At 38.0% G+C, this 22,659-nt stretch overlaps 1 protein-coding gene across 3 annotated transcripts in view; it reads left to right on the top strand.

Annotated features, from left to right (window-relative positions):
* rbm20 (RNA binding motif protein 20) overlaps positions 1–22,383 on the top strand; it is a 40,336-nt gene extending 17,953 nt beyond the window's left edge. For 2 of the 3 annotated variants that reach the window (XM_063883974.1, XM_063883976.1), the window contains exons 2-14: positions 5,444–6,473; positions 6,970–7,034; positions 7,355–7,464; positions 8,389–8,489; positions 14,616–14,744; positions 15,867–15,998; positions 16,089–16,168; positions 16,327–17,047; positions 17,139–17,225; positions 17,357–17,918; positions 18,528–18,593; positions 19,929–20,050; positions 21,430–22,383. In XM_063883974.1, coding sequence (XP_063740044.1) covers positions 5,444–6,473; positions 6,970–7,034; positions 7,355–7,464; positions 8,389–8,489; positions 14,616–14,744; positions 15,867–15,998; positions 16,089–16,168; positions 16,327–17,047; positions 17,139–17,225; positions 17,357–17,918; positions 18,528–18,593; positions 19,929–20,050; positions 21,430–21,498 — 3,274 coding nt within the window. In that variant the 3' untranslated portion in view covers positions 21,499–22,383. The remainder of the gene's footprint in view (positions 1–5,443; positions 6,474–6,969; positions 7,035–7,354; positions 7,465–8,388; positions 8,490–14,615; positions 14,745–15,866; positions 15,999–16,088; positions 16,169–16,326; positions 17,048–17,138; positions 17,226–17,356; positions 17,919–18,527; positions 18,594–19,928; positions 20,051–21,429) is intronic. The other variant, XM_063883975.1, reaches the window with a different exon arrangement.
* Positions 22,384–22,659: the final 276 nt, after the last annotated feature.

The raw sequence follows: 22,659 nt of genomic DNA, 5'->3' as shown, positions 1-22,659 counted from the left end.
TCAGCATACGCCTGTTGTAACTCAGTGTATGCCTTTGTAAGTCTCGTCAGCTGTGCTGTGTTGGAGGGTCTGCATAGAGGCAGGCTTTATATCCGACTGTGGAGCTGCAGTGTGTTTGGACGTGGTGGAATATTTGTTTGGATGTTTTGATAGAGGGCTATTCTGTAGCAGGACTCGAATCCTACTTCTAATTTGTTACTTCCTACAATGAGGCTCTGAGGACTGATTGGGCCCATGTGGCATTTTGTTATGACTGTGGAGCTTTGTGAAAGTGCGTGTTCATGCGGGGCAGATGGTTATTTTACTTTGTCAAAACAATGTGGCTTGGAATAAGACTTATTTAAAAAAAACATTATCAATCAGTGTGTTTTGGTGTTGATTTCAGCAGTTTATTATTTGGACTAAGTCTTTATTAAATCCCACATTTTTATTCTCTTCTCCCAACCGAATGATGCAGCAGTAAGCCATGTCTGTATGAATTGCCAATTGTTTCCAGTAGATGTTCACTTAATATTGTAACCTTCAGTTGTGTGGAGTCTTTAGTCTTGATATAACATGTTGCATAATAAGAAGGAAATGTTTTCACTAGTAGTATTGTTTGTTTTAATTAGGACATTAATTAAGAAGTAAAACAAATATTCTAAGGCAATTCTTTTGTCAGGCTTTTACCTCGGATTTGGTGTTGTAGAAAAACTGCTTCCAGGGCGCAGAATGGAGTTAAAAGTAATTAGAAATATTGTTTCTCTATGATATTTTAATTATTTGGAGGAATTGAAGGTTAAGCTGTAATTGCCTTTGTGTAAATTAATCAGTAGGCCTACACTGAACAGTTGAGTTCCAATGCAGATGCTGACACATTGTCATAGTAATGTAAAAATGTACAATTCCCAATTTTCTTATAGTAAATACTTGGTCAAAGAAAGAAGTTTGGGCATGCAGATTTAGAAACAACAGAAGTCGCATTGCTGATCTTTAATGGGTAAAATAAAATTGGACTGATCATAAAGAACATAAAATGTCACTACGCTCAAATGGGCAAAGTGCATTCTTGTTTGGAACTAAGATAGATTTATCTATAAAAAATATAACTTGACCTATAGAATTGTTATTTCAAAACCTCAGAAGCTGCTGGTTTATACATTGTTAGCTGTAATCTGAACCCTACAAATGACTCAAATTCTACCACTCCCTATTTTAAAGTGAATAGTGCACATTTTACTATCAATTGGTAATGCAACTTTAATTCTTTTTTACTCTCTGTAGAAGAAAACTAAAATACCCTGAGGTATGTACATCTAAGTGCAGGACACTTTTAATGACCACATGAAGCTATTCTTAAAATAAGCTAATAAACTCTGCTGTGACATGACTTTGACTGTTTGACTGTTTTAGCTTAAGAAATCCACAGTAAAAGTAAAACATGAAAAACACACTGGTATGAAACATCTCAGCTAAAACTACGATCTGAATTTTCTTATCTCACACATCATATAACATAATTACCAATTTTTCTTTGTGGAAAACCTACACACTCATATATAATACAATGTTAACTCTCTGGCACAACTTACAGTTTTGTTGAATTTGATATATTCCGCAACATTAAAAATAAAATAAAACGTGTTCAATATTATTGAAAGTAAACTGTCTGGGTTGCTCTTTAAATCACACTTCTGTTATTACGTTTTTCAAAAGCCACTTTTTATTTTAAATATATGGTAAAAAAAAGTAGATGATGCCTAAATGACATGTGATTTCTTTGCTCTCTGTTCAAATGTAGACACCAAATGACACTCCTTGTTTTTGGTTTTACCAATTACATAATCGCTTGAGTTTATCAATTTGCCATTATTTGTAATTATGTTCTTTCAAAGAGTTCAATTCCACTGCAGTTATAGAACGTATGTGTCCAGGTTTTGTGGACATTTGCTAAATAAGATTTAAGACAGTTTCACTAATTCACTCCAGAATTTCATTAGCAGGCTTCTGTCGCCATCCACCTTGACACATCTAGTGTCTATCTTCATCACAAGATTGGTCTGAAGTGTTTAGTACACTGTGCCAGTAGCCCAAGAGTCCTTATTAGTCTATTAAGGACACTGTGTGTCAGGAAGGCAAAGGACATTTCCTGTATTTATAGCTCTGAGTCATAAGCTAGAATGGTGTAAGTGTATCTGTCCATCAGCGTGCTTACTCACTTAAGAGTGTGTACATTCAGCCGTGAAACTTGGAATTGTCAATTGTCCAAAGTGAGTCAATAATCTTCATTACACTTGTAACTTGTTAGAATGTGGGATGCAATTTTAATGTGTTTTATTGTATGTTAACCTAAACCTTGCAAAAGCACCTACATTATGCAATCCCTTTATCTTATTGAACATTACTTTGACTAAAGTTGTTCAAAAATGTTTACTAATACAACTTTTATTGTAATATTGCCCAAAAAGTTCAGCAAAGGCTCAAGAGGAAGAAGTGCAAACCTAGCAACACTGATGGTAAAGAACTCCAACATCAGTACTTTAAAGTGCTTTTTAAAGTATGTTCAGCTTTCAGCTTTTAGATCTGTTTTTAGTGTCAATTTAAGTGAATAAAGTTGTGTGGAATTTGTTGGACAATAGTACATGACATTTATAAAATGGTTTTAAAACGTTTTTTTAGATAAATAATAAGAGTGTAAGATTTGATATGAATACAGCATCTTCATTAACTTTATTTAAAATTGAAGGGCTGTCCGTCTTTTCAAAGTAAAATAACTTGTATGTAAGCTTTAAGTGTTGAGCAGCCTGACTTCGAGTCTCTTTTATACAGAAGTTGATAGAATAAATAAAACAGTAGTAAGCCATAAAAGAAAGTATGCATTTAAGTGGTTCAAGTATGCTAAAGGAAAATGTGTATTATTGTAAAGAAACCATTTTGATGTCGAGCTGCTGATATTGTATCCTTTATCAGTTGATTTTGGTTCATTTGCTTTTATTGAGGTTTTAGAATTGCTTTGATATCCCTTAATTGCCAGCCCTTATATCACATTGTAAAGTTGAGTTATATGGATCAACTGCAATCGCACAACCTGGAAAACATATGAATAAATATAACATGTTAATATTATGTCTGTTATTATGTCTGCAAGGCAATTTAGGCGTTACAATTTTTCAGCTGTCTAAACATTCCTTCGTCAAGTTTTTATATTCAATCTCAAGGGTGGGATTTTGGGGCCATATTTCTACAGCATCAGAGTTTATGGATCTGTATAGCTTAGAGTATAAGTCATGGTTGTAATAGGATGAGTTTATGATGTGGCAATGTAATCGCATGACCGCATCCCAACTACATAAGCCAGGAGGAACACAGACCTGGAGGTGATAATCCTCAACAAGATTCAGTTGCATAATTTCATGTTAAAATGTCCCTTGAACTTTTTTATACTTATAAGCCATTTTGCTGCATGTGCAGTACAACCTTTAAATAAAAATCTGTGTAAACATTATAACAAACACCATAATTCAGTCCATCGAGCTCCCTGCATGCACAACTTCACGGCTGACGTTTGGTAGAAGGAGTTTCTAGATAGAGCCGTGTCAAGTGCTTTACATAGATAATGTGATGAATAGATAAGTAGACTAAGTTTAGACAGCATTCACTAGAAAGGGACAGGCCAGTCAAACAGGGTCACAGCACCAGTGGGTGATGTGGTTTCAGTGGATTTATTAGCACTTTGTGTTGTAGTACGGCGCCTGGGCAGCTATCCTTCTGATATTTTTTAATGAATTGAACTTATATTTGATCTACAAGAATTGGTTTGGTTTCATCATTTTGCAATGTTGTTACATACCTGGATGAATAAATGAAGATGTCTTTGACTTTATGGGTAGACTTCCAGAGTGAAAGCAGCAATAACTGTTGCAGAATAAAAGCCCACTAGCTTATGTTTGTATTGCAATTGACAGAAAGTTAACTTTTGTTTAAGCTTTATTTAACATTATGAAACAATTGAGATCAAATCTCTTTTTAAATGGTCATGCAGACATTACTCACATACATACAATATTCCTTCCTACAAAACCAGACAAAAAGACAAGAGAAAATACAATAACCTCTGCCACCCGTTGTTTAAAACCTGCCCGAGAGATAGGGGAGCGTATTTTCAGACTATCCTGCAGGTAGTTGATCTAAGATGTCTAATGTCAACTTATCTCTATTGTCTGAGGGAGCAGCTTTAAAATTAGTTGTGTTTTTTGGAGTTCACTAAACTAGATTTTTAACCTAGACAGTCATATCTGTGAAACCATGAGACAGACTGGGTTTGGAAGTCAGTTTTGTAAACTTAAACACCGTCCCAGGTTCTCATGCCTGCATATATTACCAAGTTGCCATTAATGGCCTTCTTACTGTCAGCATGTAACCCTCACAACGTCAACAGAGGTTAACATACTGTTGCTTGTTGCGTACATACATAGGAATTATTACACTTTTAAATCTTCTCGGCACATTGCAAGTATTATTAATGAACATTTGCTCTCCTAACCAGCTGAAATAACCATCTTTCATAGGTACTGTTTTCAGCCGTACAACCAAAGAAAAATACATTTGCTAGTTATGAACCAACACATTGTAAGGTTAGAAAACAGCAACCAGCTGTGTAATACCTCTTGGCACTGTTCATTTCCTTTGGTTTGTCCTAAACCCAGGAACACTGACAGCCATCTGATGGTTGTTCCCAACTGCCGGTCCATCTGCTGGTTGATCTCCTGTAAGAGTTGCCTTGTTAGCAGATGGTGGCTGTGAGGAACATAATTGTGAATTTGGGGAACAGGAACTTTCTGACAGCTAATGTGAGCAAGAATAGGGAAGCAGTTTACTGAGAAAATGTCTTCAGTGATATATTTTATTCTGTAGTTTAGTGATAAATTACAAATTACGAGTCAATGATGGTGTTAAAATTGTGTAATGATTTCAAACGGCGTGGACTTAGCTGAAAGCTGAAAGCGAAACAATCATTTTATTATTATCTTTTGCAGTTTGATGTTGCCTTTACATGATAAGCAACATCAAGTATGGGGGATAGCTTTGTGGGGAAGGCAGCTATAGGGTTTTCTTCGATGGTTACCTGCTGCCTCGTGTTTCTGGCGGCCTTTCAAAGAACAGTTATAAAATGACTTGTATTTCATTGTTGGCCCCAAATACCTCAGTCCCACCCTGCTGACATTGTATTTCAATTCTCCAGTTTACATTCTTTGGATTCATGAAACTAGCTTGGTATATCAAACTTGTTTTCCACACTTCTTAATTAAAATTAAGAATGAACAGAAGCCAAATGGTTTGATTGACAATTCAAGAGCATGTTTGTGCTCAAAGACATGAACTAAGTGGGCAGAATTTTCAACTGTTTTCTGACGTTGTAACAAATTGAGTGAATTGTGATGTTTTTTTGTTTTTTTTCTCAAAGCGTCAACGCACTGCCCGTGGACAGCGGCGAAAAGAAGAGTTTCCATGTAGGGGCCGGTGGTGTGCATTCGGGACCTCACCAGCAAAACCAGCAGCTTCTCCTGACACCAGCTAGCCTCCAGCTTGCTCAGCTCCAGGCTCAGCTTACCCTCCATCGCCTGAAACTGGCTCAGGGAGGAAATTCAGCCGCTGCAGCTACTGTTCTCAATCAGGTCCTTTCCAATGTCGCCATGTCCCAACCCCTGTTCAATCAGCTACGGACATCAAGTATGGTTGGAAACCCTCAGGGTGGCTTTCCCACAGGGGTGCTAGGTTTCTCCTCTTCAAATTCAGGCTTGGGAGCCTTGGTGGGCGGGGGATTCAACCAAAATCCAGGTAATGTGAGACTGAACCATCCCGGTGGAGGGGGAACAGTGGGCCAACAAGGTGCGGAGTATGGTAAAACGTCAGGTTCAACCTACCCTTCTGATACTGACCGACGTTGTCAGTATAACTTAGGTGGGGTGACATCCACAGCATCAGCCACTGCTGGTGATGGACAATACTCAGTGATCAACTCCCAGGCAAAAAACATGAACAATGTTGGATTTCAGAGAGATTTCTATGGGCATGATATGCTGGGGCAACAAACTGGGTTTGGTGTTAATGAGCAGAAGGTGAATGTTTATAACTCTAAGGATCAATGGAAGGGTCCGGCTAACTTGAGTCACACTGGAAAGGTGGATATGGTATCTAACACTGCCAACATGTGGACAGCAGCTGGGCAGCCAATTCGGTCCAGAACGGAACTGTATAACCCAGAGGAACCCACCCCTGACCCCAAGTTCAATCACATTAGTGGGGTTTCCTCCTTTTCTGCAAGTGGCACACAGGGATTTGGGGGGTACCAACCCATGCATGGAAGTGATGAAACCCTATCGTCAGGTACCAGGACACTTCAGCCTTACCAAGTCAATGATTACCATGCCGTCACACCCACTCAACTGCCACACCAGTGTAGCATCTGCGACAAGAAGGTCTACAACCTCAAGGTGAGTAGACCAATCAATAGACATGTTAATGCTTGGGTGAAAAAGTATGAGGAGTTGGTTGTTTTATAAACATAACTGTAGCTGCAAGTATGTTTTCGAGCTCACACTTTCCTTTAAAATAGACAATGGTAAATGTCCTTTGGAGGAAACTGGCATTTCAGCCTTAATCTAATACCACAGCTAAATGTTTGATTAGAAGGGCAGCTAGTAAATAAGTAAATCCAAGATGTTGTCTCTATAATTACAATACAACACAGCTTTATTTGTAAAGCACTTTAAAAACTCCAGACCAAAGTGCTGTGCAGAGAAATAAATTAACAAATAAATTCCAAAAAACGTAATTGCTTAGCCATGAGCTTATACAACAGGTACGTAAGAGACACCATTATAGGGCAAGCAGCGGGCTTCCAGTGTGTCCAAGTGGTCTGAGACTGTGTGTGTGTGTGTGTGTGTGTGTGTGTGTGTGTGTGTGTGTGTGTATTGGTGTGTTTTTTAGGACTGGGACCAGCACGTGAAGGGAAAACTACACCTACAGAACCAAACCTTGTACGCAAGTGAAAGGTGCGTTTTTGGTTGTTGGTGCAAAATGTTGCTTTTAGTCCTGACTGGGAACATAATAATGTTGACAAAGCAAGTGTCTTCACATAGCTTCCCGTTTTTTTTTAATGATTTTGAAACAGTAATAAGTGTTTTTCTTTTCCCCCCTTGCTTTTATTTAAATGTGTTTGTTTTAGCAAGTGTTAGGAAATGATTCTATCTTGCTTTTCCTTGATCTATATGTAGCAGTCTTAATCTTTCTATGAATATGAGCTCTGTCACAAGATATGAGTGCGCAAGGCAGGGGAGAGGCAGCTAAAATCAGCCTTCTCTGATTGTTGCAGCTCCGCAGTGGTATCAGCTGGAGCTGTTCACTACTCTGTTGGTAGGCCTTCTGATGGCGGTCTGAACAACGGAGGGACGAACTCCATGGTTTACTCCTCTGCAAGTCAAGGTAGGATATAATATTCGTCACCACATGTTTCTCTTTTTGCTAACAGTGTTTCTCATCGCGAAAACACGTGAATGATGGTGGTCAGGGAGTATTTCTAGAGTTACGTGAGGCGGCATGTTTTTATTACTTGACACGGTGTATTTTGGTACAATGATGTATGCTCTGAAGTATCCAAAATATTGTACACCACAACACTAAACCAAATCGTTATGCACTTGAGGGTTACTGCCTTTTGGTTAACATATTACAGTAAAAGCTGATGACTCATGTGTAGAGCATATTGAACACCTGTTCTCTTCCATATTGATAAAATCTGTCAACCCTATAGCCCCCTCGATTCCCTTATGTATAATTACTTTAACAAACTACCTATAGTTGGCTGCAAACAGCTTGAAGGAACACCTAATGTTTTGGGAAGCCTTTAGTAGGAGTTTGTCTCTTCACTCAGAACCTATAGTTACTGGTACACATGTAACCTAATGTTGATTCTGATTTCTGTTAAGAATTTAGTGTTTGGAAATATTGCTGAACAAAAGCTGTAAACATGAAGAACAATTTGTTTCTTCTTTTAAACTACCCATCATACTTCTTTACATATCCAGCAGCATGGGCCATATCATTAAAATGACAGTAAATTCAATTAGGTTTAGGGTTAAATGCAAGTCTTACATACAGTAAAGAAATATTCAAAGACAGTTGTTAGCTACGAGGCACGTTTTGAGTCCTGTTATTCCAACCTAGTGCTTGGTAGTTCCTTAATAGTACAAATAGAACAAATTCAAAGCAACCGTGTCTAATAAGGATTTCAAATGATACACTTTGTGGGTAATATTTATTAAATAGAGCTTTGAAGTCAACAAATGTAACTTCATCCAGCACTTGGTCGACTGATGCAGACCATTTTGAATTTAATGGTTTCAACAGATGTATCCGGTGGAGCTAATGCATCATACTTGCCCGCTGCAGCCATGAAGACTTATCCCACGTCAGACACAGGATTTTCCTCGCATCAGCCAGAGTCAAAGGTCAGACAAATGTATGTTTTTTTGCAGAATTGTTAGAGTTTGCCCTAGACATATAAATCACATTTTTTGACAGTGAAGAAAGTGCTAGTGATAAGAAACAGCTGTAATCCTTGAACATGAATCCAGCCATACCCAATTATATCATGTTTCAACATGAATCCAGCCATACCCAATTATATCATGTTTCATGGAAATGTTCAAAATGATTAATGATTAATATTTCATTTAAAATGAATGACGAAGTTTATAACACATCGGGGGATGGAGGGTTGGTGTAGTGCAGAGTAAGACGATATGTTACTATGTCTTCATATCAGAGTGCATCAAATTCTGCACTTGTTTCTCCATTTCCTCCATATATTTTGAAATACTTGAAATGGTGTATAAGGTGTGATGATAGGAACCTCAAGGTTTTGGCTTAATGAATGGACCCAGATCCGCTTGTTGACAGCTGCTGGGGCCCAACAGAAGGCTTTGTCTGGGCTTGACAACTCTATATTAAAATGGTGGCTGGAAACTACGCTTGGAAATTGAATGTGAACTTAATGATTATCAAGCCCATGATACATATGTGAAATAAAAGCTTACTATAGAGGAAGATGTGGTATCGCCTCAACTTTACTTTGGATTAAATTAAATATCAGTATTTCTTAGAGTTTATATGCCAGCACTCCCCTCAGTTTTCCTGCCCAAAAGTCTTGGATCTCGACTTCAGTTGAAAACCAGCAGCTGTTCATAAGCAACCAACACAAAGGCAGGTCTCTTGGAAAGCACAGTGCAGATAATGAGCGAGGTAATGAGCTCCGGCAGCGGGGATTTGTTTTATATTTAACATAGATACATAGTTTATACAATGAATGTTTTTTTATGAACTTCTTGAAAATATATAGCAATCCCTTACAGTCATTCGAGTTTTTATAAACTCACAGTATGAACAATGTTTACAATTTCAATGTTGTAAACTACATAGAATATTGTACATACATATTACATGCATTTATATATATGACATAAGAAACTAAAATAAAAAGATAGTAGTTTATAGTACCAACATATAATTATAGTAAAGAGAATTATTAAAATGCACAGGGCTAGTTAAGAAAGAGAAAGAGTTTAAGATCTGAGAATAAAGAGTTGCATGTTATTAAACAACCTCGCTTCCACTGTAAAACCAGATCTTCCGTTCCCACAAACATGCATGAGTTTTTTTTTTCTTCCAATCAGCCATTTGTTCTTCTCCTCATCGTCAGGGGAGCCAATTTAGAAGGAGCCTAAAATCAGTAATGTGAAAGTCATATGACTCAAAGGTTGGTTAATGACAAAGGGTTTTTATTGTATGGGGGAAATATTTGAAGGCTGTGCTACATGAGCTAATGTTGGTTGCTATAAACACACACCTGTCGAAGCAGAACAGGTGGGGATTTACTGGCTTTAAAGCCCTGTGGTGAACACAAAGCACAAATGCACACACACAACCACATGCAGTTTTAATATGTCAAGTTTTTTCCAAGGCTTAATGCGTGTATTTTGGGATATTTAATTGAAAACTTAAAACATACTTTTCATTGAAAATGATAAATCGGTTGTCTGTAATGAAAATATAGATACTTCCAGAATCCACATCTGTATGGAGAAGCTCGCCCATACAAACATACCACATGCACAACGGCCGACGACCGGAGTTTCCAGCAGCCCACCTTGAAATAACACAGTAGCTTCACGTGATAAGGGAACTCAAGCTGAGATAAACAAGGGATTAAGCTAACTGCTGTGAGGAGCACAGACCTTAAGACCCATGGGTCACACCCCAAGGCAGCGGTGTAACATTTCAGACTGGTGAGAGACCAGTAAAGCGATCCGAGGCATTGGCGTGTGAGCAGCCTGCACAGGAACGTGGGGCGAAACTGTGAAACCAGACTGACTATCTCCCTGGATCCTCCAACATGGATCTTACTTTGTACAAATAAACACACGTCTTTAGTAGAGATTCCAGCTAATGTCAGTCAACACGCTGTCAGTGTTCGAGTAAAGCACTGCATTGAGATATGGTTGTTATCCTTTACACCATTTGGCTGTAGTTCCGTATGACATGGTGTTGAGAGCTTTACCTTTATTGACTGTAGTGTGTAGTAGATTTCTGCAGAAATACAAAAAAGTAACATTTCATGGATTTTTACAAGGAGAACTAAAATGTAAAATTTAAGTATGTGAGGAAGCCAACATGTTAAATGTTAAATGAACAACATATATTTCACTCAATGTTAAAGTACAAACAGACAACTTTCAGACTCAGTCCACAGTTATCACAATTGCACTTAAAAGGAATAATGTTGATGAATTAAGAGTAAGGTCCCGACAGTGGATGTGACTACTGTGTAAAGCAAGAAACACCTTAACAATCCATCTTCATTGATAAAGATAGTTAAACACTCGTGGTATTATTTAGAAGTATGCAGGGAACCAAACTAAGTGCTTATTGTGTCATTATTTACCAACTTTTTCATTGTGCAATCAACATTCACTTTATTTTCACTTTTAAGAAAAAGTAAATGTTGGGCCACTTTAACTTAAAATTCAAGCTCGATTAAAATGTCTTTACATTGGCCTCAGTGTGACAGACTGTGTTTTTCTTATTTATTTATTTCTGTAGCTGTTTTTAGATGTTTTAAATTATAACCAGTTTTATATGTGTGATTTTTTTGATAAGGCGTTTCAACCAAAAATGTTTATTGAAAAAAGTCTGCACTGCAATATAAATCATTTATAGTGACCCCTGCAGAGTGTGTAGGGCCTCCTTGCGGGTAGGCAGTTTGGCCTCTGTTAACAGAAACCGCTTCCGTTTAACACCTCAGCCGACCTTGACTATGTTCAAACAGTCTGAGCTTTCAGACACAGACGACATTTTACAGGTCCAACATAAGTGAGTGCCGTCAGGAGCCTCTTATTGTCTCTAATATTCAGAAGTCATAAACAGCCTATTTCTGGATGTGTTTATTGAGCCCAACCTGCACTGACCTTTGTGTGTTCTTGGTCGTGGCACAGAGCACTAATGGAATTATCACTCTCCTCATCTGAAGCTTGCTTGCCAGAAGCTATTAATTTATGGCTCAGTAATTCAATTATCTGGCTCATGCAGATCACGTTTTGATCGGGTTGTAATGTGGTTGAATAGCAATATGGCTTTCCACGATTTATGTAAAAAAAAAAAAAAATGAACCTCCCAAAACCCTGACTATCATATGTGTAAGTCTTGTGAAATTGGCCAAAAGTATTTTTTATTTATTAGCTTTTTTTATTTTAAAACATGTTAAAGTTTTATATATATATATAAGAATATATTCAATCTGTTGTCACCATTTTTTTTACATTTCCATTTTGCTGTATCTACAAAGCCGATATAAAGAGAGATAACATTAAAGGAAAGAATAGAAATGTAAATAAATTACAACATACATTTGAGTTTTTTAAGTGTATTAAAAAAAGTTGTTTATATTGACAAAGAAATGGGGGAAATGGAGGGTGTTTCCCATACGTAAGCGTGTGAATGTGCAGGCCACTGCCGCTAGATACACCTCAATTATGAAGTTGAGACACTGGAATAGTTCATAAAGTGTGGGGAAATCAACTTCTTGGATCAGCACAGTAATTACTGCACTCCATATTTAAAGAAATAATTATGTCTGGATTCAAGGAGAACCTGGAAACGTGTTAAATAAATTGTATGTTGAAGGGGTCTGGTTTAAGCCACTTAGCAATAGCAATATTTGCAAAAGATATTTCCTTATATTACACCCAGGAGTGCCACCTTAGTGTCCTTTGTGAAATTTTGGCAAACCACTTCATTAAGGCCCTCAAACTCTTCATCCCAAAACGTTCTTAGTTAATGTAAGTTCACATCCAAAACAAATGGGCATTTTTGCGTACTTGTGCCCAAAGTAACCTTTTAAATACAAGTCTGAGTCGTCAGTTATCAGGTTTCTCTGACATGAAATATAGACTATTTATAGACTATATGTGATCAGCGCTTCATGTATGTTTTGAATACTGACACACTGATTATGTTTCAACATGCGTAGTAAAGTGACTTTGAGGTTGTAGAGGTTTCTCCTCCCCTTTTTACATTCAACACTTTACAGCTATTGGATCCAGTGTGAAGTTTATGTTGGTGTTGAGTTTTCCCTGAACAAATTCCCTGTAAAAACAGACACTCTGGTTGCTGGTCCAGGGTGGAATTAGGACCCCACTCTGTCCCACACATGGAACTGTCCATCAGGTCTGTGAGCTGGAGAAGCAGGAAGCAGAGGAGGAGGAGGGGCACTGCAAAACTTGCAGTTGCAGCACAATGGTTGCAGAAATAAGACTCCAAGACATGACAGGCTGAATTTACATCCTCTTATAGCTATGATGTTAGAGGAACACAAAGTGTCAAGCGGTATGCACAACGGCTAGTTAGATGATAATTAAAAATAGATATTTTATATCAGCAGGTGGTACTTGTCTTTGCATTTCTAATGTTAACAACGTTGTAGGTAAATTATTTTAGCGAAACTAATAGGGGAGTTAAAACAAATACTAGTAGGTTGCCTACAATGCATGATGGAGCTCAGTCTTCTCTACAACATCCACAGTCCCTACCATTTAGGTCTCTACATTATATATTACCTTTATAACTTTTAACGTACATAAATTGAAAAACGATTCAGTTTTGCCCTGCAACGTGAGCAGGGTAAAGGGATTGTTAAATAATAAACAATCTAAATGTGAAGGAAAGTAAGATTATAAAATGTTAACATTTTCGGCCTTAAAATATAGTTTAAGAGTAACTAAAGTAAGGCATAAATAGTGATATAACGTAAATATATCCAATTGGGTCTTTATCCGTTTCACCATAAATTGTTTGTCTCTCTGCAGCGTGTGTTTCCACGAAGAAAAATGTAATTTAGTGCTCATTTAGTCACTCTCCTTTTAGTTAAAACAGCTATGAGGGTCGCTATAGTTGGCAGCTATGAGGGATTTGTATCAAATGTGTGAAATGTCTGGGGCCTGTCAGCTGACAAGTCTCTAAATCCAAACAAGTAGACTTCCATTATCGCCACTGCACTACTGCCAAGGAACTATTAATAGATGGAATGAGATGGGTTGCATCAAGGAGGGAAAATGACATGACATACTGTGTGATAGTATTACATTGATGTTAGACAGATTGGTTTCTCACCGTCTGATAATTCTGATGTGCTACAAATTTTTAAAAAACCACATATACAATTTTACGTGTGTGTTTTTCTTATCCGTAAAGTATTAGCCTTAATAAGAAGTGGATGTAGTCACTGGGAAGTCACCCATTGGTTTGTGGGCCTCTGTTTTGAAGCCTCCAGTTTGAGATGGCTGTTGTCATATTGTTTTGTTTTTTCTGAGCCAGAAGTCACCATATTTGGAGGAAAGGGTGAGGGCCGGAAGGGGCAGGTAATGGACATTAGCATCCACCTTTCACTCATTACATTACACTGTATTTAGCTCATACTTTCAAATACATGCCCAAAAAATGCAATAGTGTTTGACCATATTGAGGCCAGTATAGCAAACAGACATGTTTTCTTGAGGGGTACCTGCGTCCCACTCGGTAAAAGAGCAGGGACTGGCCAGTATGTATGAGAGAATTTAGGTAGGTTAAGGACCTGTCTGGCTGCTGTATGCTGGATTAGCTGCGGGGGTCAAATGGCACTTGCCTGTAGACCAGCCAGGAGGGAGTTGCAGTAATCAAAGCGTGACGTGACAAGAGCCTGGACCAGGACCTGTGTTGCCTTCTGGGTTAGTAGGAGATGTATCCTCCTGATGTTGTAGAGAGAGTATCTGCAGGAGCGGGTTGTAGCAGCGATGTTAGCGTGTGTCACACCCAGATTCTTTGCAGTGTGAGCCGGGGAAACAACAGAAATGCTGATGTTGGTAGTCTGGTTGTGGAAGGTAAAATCCTTCCCTGGAATGAAAAGCAGTTCTGTCTTGTTCAGCTTTAAATGGTGTGCAGTTATTTTCAGATGTTCAATAATTTGTTTTTTCAAAGATCAGTGTGATATTTATTGTACCTGGTTGTAAATGTTGAATTAATAGCAGCCATTTCTACCCATAAAGGCCACAGTAGGGCGGGTGGTTCACATCTGCAACCTCCCTGAAGGCAGCTGCACTGAGAATGATGTCATCCACCTGGGAATACCCTTTGGTAAAGTCACCAACTACATCCTCATGCGCTCCACCCACCAGGTACAAGAACATTAATATTCATTGGTCATTTGTTATTCTTATAAACCAATAAATAATTGTAGGTTTTCCAAATTATTTTTGTCCACATAATCCTGTCCTAAGAATTTTCTTTTTTTCATTTCCCTCTCACGGCCTCAACATAAAGCTCCGGAAAAAAATAAGAGACCACTCCACAGTTTTCTTAAATCTTTATGTCTACATGTATGGCAGCCATTCCAGTGTCTGTTGAACTCCAACACAGAGAAATGTTGTCAGTAGTTTATAGAATACATTACAAAATAATAATAATAATAACAATAATAATTTAACTCAAAGACATACCTATAAATAGTAAAACCGAAGAAACTGATAATGCTGAAGTGGTCTCTTATTTTTTTCCGGAGCTGTATTTCTCTTCTGACAAGTTAAAAACTTAGATTATGCTGCAAAAAAAAAATATTGGAAAGAAATGTGTCAATAAACAAATTATCAATGTGCATTTTTATGATTAGCAACAGTTTTTTCTGCTGCAGCTGTTTTGTGATATCATAGATTCTTACTGGATTTTTAACTACCAGTACATGACAGCTCACTCAGATTGCTGCCACGTCATTAATATCACCCCTATCATATTTAAACCTTTCACACTAAAATTGTGGTATTGGTTACAGGCACTTAAGCAACTGTTCTGGTGATTTATTATAGTGTGGAAATGTGATAACTTGTGACGATGGTTTTTAAACATTACCTTGAATCCAGTCTGACATCCAAGATATTAACTATGTTTGTACAAGGGGAAACTACACTGCCTGGCCAAAACAAAGGGTCACGCATTCTAATATTCGTTGGACCGCCTTTAGCTTTGATTACGGCACGCATTCGCTGTGGCATTTTCATCTTGGAACATGCCCATGCCATCAGGGAAGAATCCATTGATGGAATAACCTGATCATTATCAGTATATTCAGGTAGTCAGCTGACCTCATTCTTTGGGCACATAACGTTGCTGAACCTAGAACAGACCAACTGCACCAACCCCAGATCATAGCACTGCCCCCACAGGCTTGTGACCTTTTTTTTGACCTGTATATAACTGAAGGAAGGGGATTCTTTTTTGACAGCAATTTTCTGTTCTCCCCTCAGGCTTTTCTTGAGATGGCGTATGTTGAAGCCGCTCAGGCCATGGTTCAATACTACCAACTTACTCCAGCTACGATTAACAATCAAAAACTTCTCATACGAATGAGTAAGAGGTACAAGGAGCTGCAACTCAAGGTAAGACTAAATAACAAAGTAAACAGCAAGTGAAAGGCTGCGTAAGCCAAATAATAATTTGTAAACATTAGGCTTTTCTTTTCTGTTTAGAAACCAGGTAAAGATGTTCAATCAATCATCCACGACATCACCTCTCACCGGGGAAGGGATGACGTGAAGGAACATGAACAGTAAGGCCACTTCTTTCTACTCTTAATTTTGAATACTTTGAATACTATGATAATGTAAGATTAGTCAGTGTATGTATACATATATAAACAGCTATATAAAGCTATGCAAAATGCAGATTATGGGGATTTCTCCATGTAATCTTTCCATCATCTCCTAGCAGCTACATGCCAGAGAGAGCGCGTTCCCGCAGCCCCATCAGCCGCTCCCTCAGCCCTCATTCCCACAGCCCAAGTTTTACATCATGCAGCTCAGCCCACAGCCCCCAGGGCGCATCATGTAGGGGTCCGGAGAGAGGCAGTAATGACCTGGGCCCTCGTCAGGGTTCCTGGGATCGGTCATCACACTTGAGAAGGGGTGAGGACGACAGGGAGAGGGACGAGCCATGGAGAAATGGGGGCAGCGTGGATGACGATCGGGCTTGTGGACGAGCAGCCGATCGCCGGAAGGTTTACCAGAAACGCTCGGATCATATCAGCTCGAGATCTGCAGATGAGCGAGGAGGGGGAGGAGGAGGAGGAGGTGGAGGTGAAGGGATCAGGGGCAACAGAGACTGGCAACTGCGAGGCAGCCCTCAAGGCATGTCTTTCAACTCATACAGGAACATGGAGGATGACTTCTACATGAAGGAACAAATGTACAAGTCAGACAAGCCGCCTAGACCGCCATACCAGAGGCACGACACAAAGCCCAAGAGGAGGGATGGAGGCGACTACCATAATAGATTGAGGCATTCTGAGTTTGAGATAACTGAGGAGCCACTTCGCAGAACACTAGAGGACAAGAGGCAGGGTTCACCAGACAGGGGCAGGGGCAAAAAGACAAGCAGGAAGCACACTAATGCAGACAAACACGATAAAGAAAATGCTACTGAAAATACTGTGAGTAACTTTTAGAATTCATATCAGTGTTGTATGTAAAACTGCTTCCCATTGCAAATCCTTCTAACTTCTTAATCATTTCTTTTTCCAGGAACGCCAGTCAAAAGAGAAATCTGTTTCACCTCAGCCAATTGATATGCCAAAAGAGAAGATAGAATGTAAGAAAGAAAGAGACACTGTAAGTGAGCCTTAGGATTTATGATTTGATTTATTTCACATTCAAACTCATCCATGCCGCTATTTGAAGGTGAATACTACTTAAGTTGGAATAGAAGTATTAAAAACTCTTTTCTTGATCCATTTTCTAAGGTGAAGGAGTGGGAAAGTGGAGATGACACTGATGGAGATTGCTGGTATCCTAAGAACATGGAGGAACTGGTCACTGTAGATGAAGTGGGGGACGAAGAAGATTCCATAGTTGAGCCCGACCTTCCCGAGCTGGAAGAGTTTGTATCCCGCCCCCAAGAGCCTGTAGGTGAAGAAGCAGCCGAGGAGTGTGTATCACCCCCTATCTCCTCCTTGTTGGAGGTGCAGGAAAAATCTAGCAGGGATATTGGAGACCCAGAAGAAACATCTGTAAACGAATGTAAGCCAGGGAATGTTGTAACTGCAAGCGGTCCTGAGGAGCAGATGTTCATTGCAGCGACTCCTGAGCCACCAGCCACTGACCTCAGTGAGTTCCCCAGTGAGGAGTTCAAGGCTGCCCTGGAGGAGACGTGTTTAGAGGACAAAGTGACCCGCAGTGGGCCTTCAGAGCGGCTAATGGATAACCACATTTACGTATCAGACGATGGCAAAAACGTGGAAGTAGGACAGGTCCCAGAAACAATCAATAATGGAGTTCATCACAAGGATCGCATTCATAAAAAAGGTACTTTTCAGAAAGGAGAAGCCAAATGTTTACATCAGAACAGAGTGAGATGCAGTGATCAGTTTTAGGCATCCTACGGGATTAGAGTTCATCTAAATAGGAGAGAGTTAGTCAAATAATTAATCAATCTTCCACATAAACTGTTTTGCCCAACTATTAACCATTTAAGTATCATCTCTAGTTCACAAACTAGTCTGCGGTTATTATCACAGCTATAGAATATATACATTTCCAACAGGAGTTATGTGTTTTCTTTTATTTCCAAAGGAAATAGTTTAGGTCAACAGAGGCTCAACCAAACAATACTGTACAGAAGAACGGGTCATCATTAATAAAAAGCACTTGTCGCTATAAAAGCATAAGCTGTATGATAAGATAAAAATATAGCACTGTGATGGAAAAAAAGGATTATAACGTAAGGGATGTGAGAAAATAGATTTTTTTTTTTATCAGGAAAATTGGATTTGTGAGTCCCATACTGCGTTGCGTAACCTAGAGGTTAAACATGGTGCTGTATACTGTGATCTCTCTCTGATCAAGCCCCCAAAAAGCACAATTTGTGATGTTTTGTGCCTCCTGCCATTCTCATAATTAATATGCCTTTTCCAGAGATTGAGGCCCTCTCGCCGTCTCGTGAGCAAGACAAAGCTGTCAGTGAACAAAGCATCCCTTTGGGTAAGCACAAGTTTTAAAACCCCTTTGCTTTGAGCTTGAATGATTTAAAATACACTGAAAATGAGAACAATATGCACTTGATTGGAAATCCTTGGGGACTTTATTTAATCTGTCAGAAATATCAAGTTTAAGGTCTCAGATTTCTATCCCTAGGTCTATATTTACTCATTGTCACAGAGACAAGTACATTGAGTCTTTTGGTTTAAGTCCTAAAGATAAAGTCTTATCATGTCGGCCACTAATAAGTGCACTGACAACCTGTTGCATTAACACTATAATTGACTGGAATTGCTTGGACACTTGCTGACCTATTTCCGTGAGCAGTTTGTGAAATACACCCCTGAGAGATGAGTATTTATATTATCATTAGGGCTAGAATGACTCGGCCAGCGTTGGGCCTGCTGCATGGAGACTTACATAAACCGTGGAGCCAAGTATCAGCAGTAGACTGCAGTGCAAACTCACGAACACGGCTGTTTCTGTTTGTGTGTGAAGAGACTGTGTCTATGGACAGCACGCCTGAGACACATTTTACAAATATGATTCATCCGGTTGCCATTTTGTTTTAGTTTTTCTTACTGTCACAGTCAGATAGGTGTTGTTCAAATAGACCTTGGTGCTCGAACAGTGATTTTTTCGAAGCGTAAAAATTACATGCTTTATATAACATTATAGTTTGACCGAAATATTAAGTGTTAAGTAAGAGATTTATATCCTTTCTTTTTTTGACGATAAACAATCAAATTAGTCTTTTCTCTTTGTTCAAGGTTTCCATGATCCTTCAAAAGTTTTAAATTAAATTGTCTAAAAAAGTCATCGAAAGGTCTAATATTGTTTCTCGAGTACGATTTTATTCGTTTATAGTTTTGTTAACTAAAAATAATGAAGTTGGTCATCCCATTTTATTTTTCTTGCTATGATTATGATTATTATTAGTAGAGTATTTACTTAAACACATCCGTGAAGCGCATTTTTTATGCTAGGCAAGCTGTTCATAAGATTTATTAAACTAGATTTAGACTTAGATTGCGGTTGTATTTTACTTTTGTATTATTTAAACATGTTAATAAATTCAAGTACTTGAATAATTCTAGGATACATTTTCTGTCAAAGGTGACTATTTTCCATTTTACTTCTGCCAGTATACAACATACAAATTTGTATGAAATGTCAATCTCCATGATCTTAAAAAGGTTTTTAAAAGTTCAAAAATGTAACTTTACCCGCATAATCCCTGTATGTTGCCGTTGCAAAGCACTATTTTAATATATCATTTAAATTTCAAAACACTGATGCAGTCAGACGAAGCTTATAGTTGTGATTGCTGTCCAACAGGAGTGGAGTTCATCGTGCCGAGGACCGGCTTCTACTGTAAACTCTGTGAAATGTTCTATAACAGTGAGGAGACGGCCAAGAGTACACACTGCCGCAGCACCGTGCACTACAGGAACCTACAGGTACACACTGCACTCAGATGATGAATAAAATGTCCATGAATTATACGAGCAAGCATATTGTGTTTATGTAGATATGTTGTATATTTTCTGTGCATATGCTGTCACACCTTTTATACCAGCAAGAGTTAGTGTCAGCAGAAATGAAAGTATGTATGCCCACACTGTACTGGGGCACTGCTGGTGTGGTCCAGAGTCAGTGTGGTCTAGTAGCAAAATTCACAAGATTGCAAAAGATTACACCACCTGTTGTTGAGTTGCTGAGTTATTACTTCACATACATGCAGCATATGCACATGTTACATTATTTGCTTTTCTTTTCTTTCTTACAATCGTCCCATTTTGGGGATAAATCTTACTTAAATCAAATATGTTTTTTTTTTTTTAAAACTCCAGTGCAAAAGACAATGAATATACAAAGCAACTGATAATGTAAGTTTTGATAATTGATTGACTCTTTAAATCAACAAAAAAAATCAGTTACATTTTATAAACCAAAACATTAATTGATAATATAATTACCGGATTAATCCAAAAGAAAATGCTTAAATGCATTAGGATGGGCACACAAAATAGAACATACACATAACGAACATACACATTGCATGTAAACTTGAAACTGTATTAAGTTTCTGATTACTCAGCACTGAGCCTTCTTGCATTTCTCGTCCCAGCGGCACAGCTGAGGCAAGCCGGAGAAGCAGGGATTCAAACCTTTGATGGATTACATTCCTAGAGGAAAAAAATGTTTTAACCAGTTGTGCTGTCCGTCAAAACTCTCCATTTGTGTTCTGCTATTAAATAGTTTTACATGATTTTTTAGAGTATGATTATTGTTTTACTTTACTCATGTAAAGACTTCTTAAACTTCTTAATTAACTGTACATTCTTGTATACATTATTATTACTTAAGTTTAAACCCCAGCACATCATAAAGAACAACTTTTCACCAAAATATTTAACTGCTGTAAAAAATTTTAAAAAGAATGAGAACAAATAAAGACCGCCACCGATAAATCGAGGCTCCTGTTCTCAGATATTTGAGTCAAGTTTTATTAACTGGTAACTGCTGATTTTTTATTGGTAACTTAATTTTAAAGATTCAAATGTGTTACTACATTGTTGTGTTGTGTGTTGTTATTAAAATACAACATGCTGGTGTCCAATAAGATCGCCTGGTTTGTCAAACTACAAAGCTGATATTTAGCAAGACGCTGATTTTCATATTTCATCCCTGTGGAGCTGCAGCAATTCATCATTATAGGTGTCTTTGTCTTGGATGTACTTTGGGGAAAACATTAACATAGTGTTAGCAGAATGTTTTATGTACTGTATATTTATTTGGGATTGTAATCTTTTTCTTTTTCTCCTCTGTTTCACAGAAGTACCTGTCCCAGCTGGCAGAGGACGGTCTGTCGGGCTTACTTTCTGAACCCGCCGCTGCACAGTGACGTCTCACAGTGGAAGGATTTGTGTATGTGTGTTGCAGAGCAAATGGGACACATGGAAGTTAGAGGAAGTGGACAATTGCAATGGTTTTGATATTTTGGGAGAAGGAATGTCTAAATATGTTCGATGGCACTGACGAACCCAGCCCCAAATGGGCTCTCAAATTTGTACATACCTGATGTGTAAAGTAAAGTGAGGTTACAATATTTAATCTGATTTTATTTTGGTTATTCATTTTCTTACAACTTATTTTATTCGATTGTGTGTGATAAAATGTTTTTATTGTTATTGATGGACATTTTCAGTCCATTTTCTGAGTTTGAATTGTAGCTACAATTATACATTTACATCTGTAAAATGACTTGAAATATGTGGCAAGAAATGTTTCTCAGTTTACTCAGTTTAAAACTCTAAGACTGATTCTCAGGTTTGTTGTATTTGTTGAATAGATTTCAATGTATAGCTTAGAAAACAACATTACATTTTTATTTATATAAGAGTCTTTGTGCCAGTTTGTGCTCCACATAGTGTAAAGGTAAGAATAGGTAAACCATTTGGATTAATAATGTTGCAAAATATATATCATAGTATATTTATTTTCGTGACGTTTTATATTGAATTCAATTCAAGAGACAATCCCAGTCATATTTGCCAAAATATGTAAATGCCTTTATATCGTACACCTTAAGCTGGACCATGCGTTTAATTAGAGTCAATCATGCAATGTTTACCGTGACTTGTTCAGAGAGGGATATCATGCCAAACTGTTTTTTGTATACTGTGAATACTGATCCTATGACATCAGTGATAGAGTTGTTTTCGTTGACAAACTTTTCATATGATTTTTGATGCAAAAAACGTGAATAAATGGTGTGGAATATAACATATTGTGTGTGCGTTGTGGCATAATATTAAGGGAAAGTGTTGTAAAAGAGCGCCTCCAGGTGGTGAGGCAGAAAATAACCATCTGAGGGCTCAAACTAAGTGTGTACATCTAAAGAAATTTAGTTTAAATATATTCTTAATTGTCTGGAAATTAAACATCATCCCTGATTGTTTTTAAATTGTCATTCATTCAGTCTTATACTCAATTATAATATTGTTATTATTCCGTATGAAGTAGTTTGAATTAGTCAACCACACTAAATGTCTAGTTCTGCTTT

The sequence above is a fragment of the Eleginops maclovinus genome, chromosome 5 (assembly GCF_036324505.1).
Source record: "Eleginops maclovinus isolate JMC-PN-2008 ecotype Puerto Natales chromosome 5, JC_Emac_rtc_rv5, whole genome shotgun sequence".
Lineage (NCBI taxonomy): Eukaryota > Metazoa > Chordata > Actinopteri > Perciformes > Eleginopidae > Eleginops > Eleginops maclovinus.
This window is presented reverse-complemented; position numbering and strand designations above follow the sequence as displayed.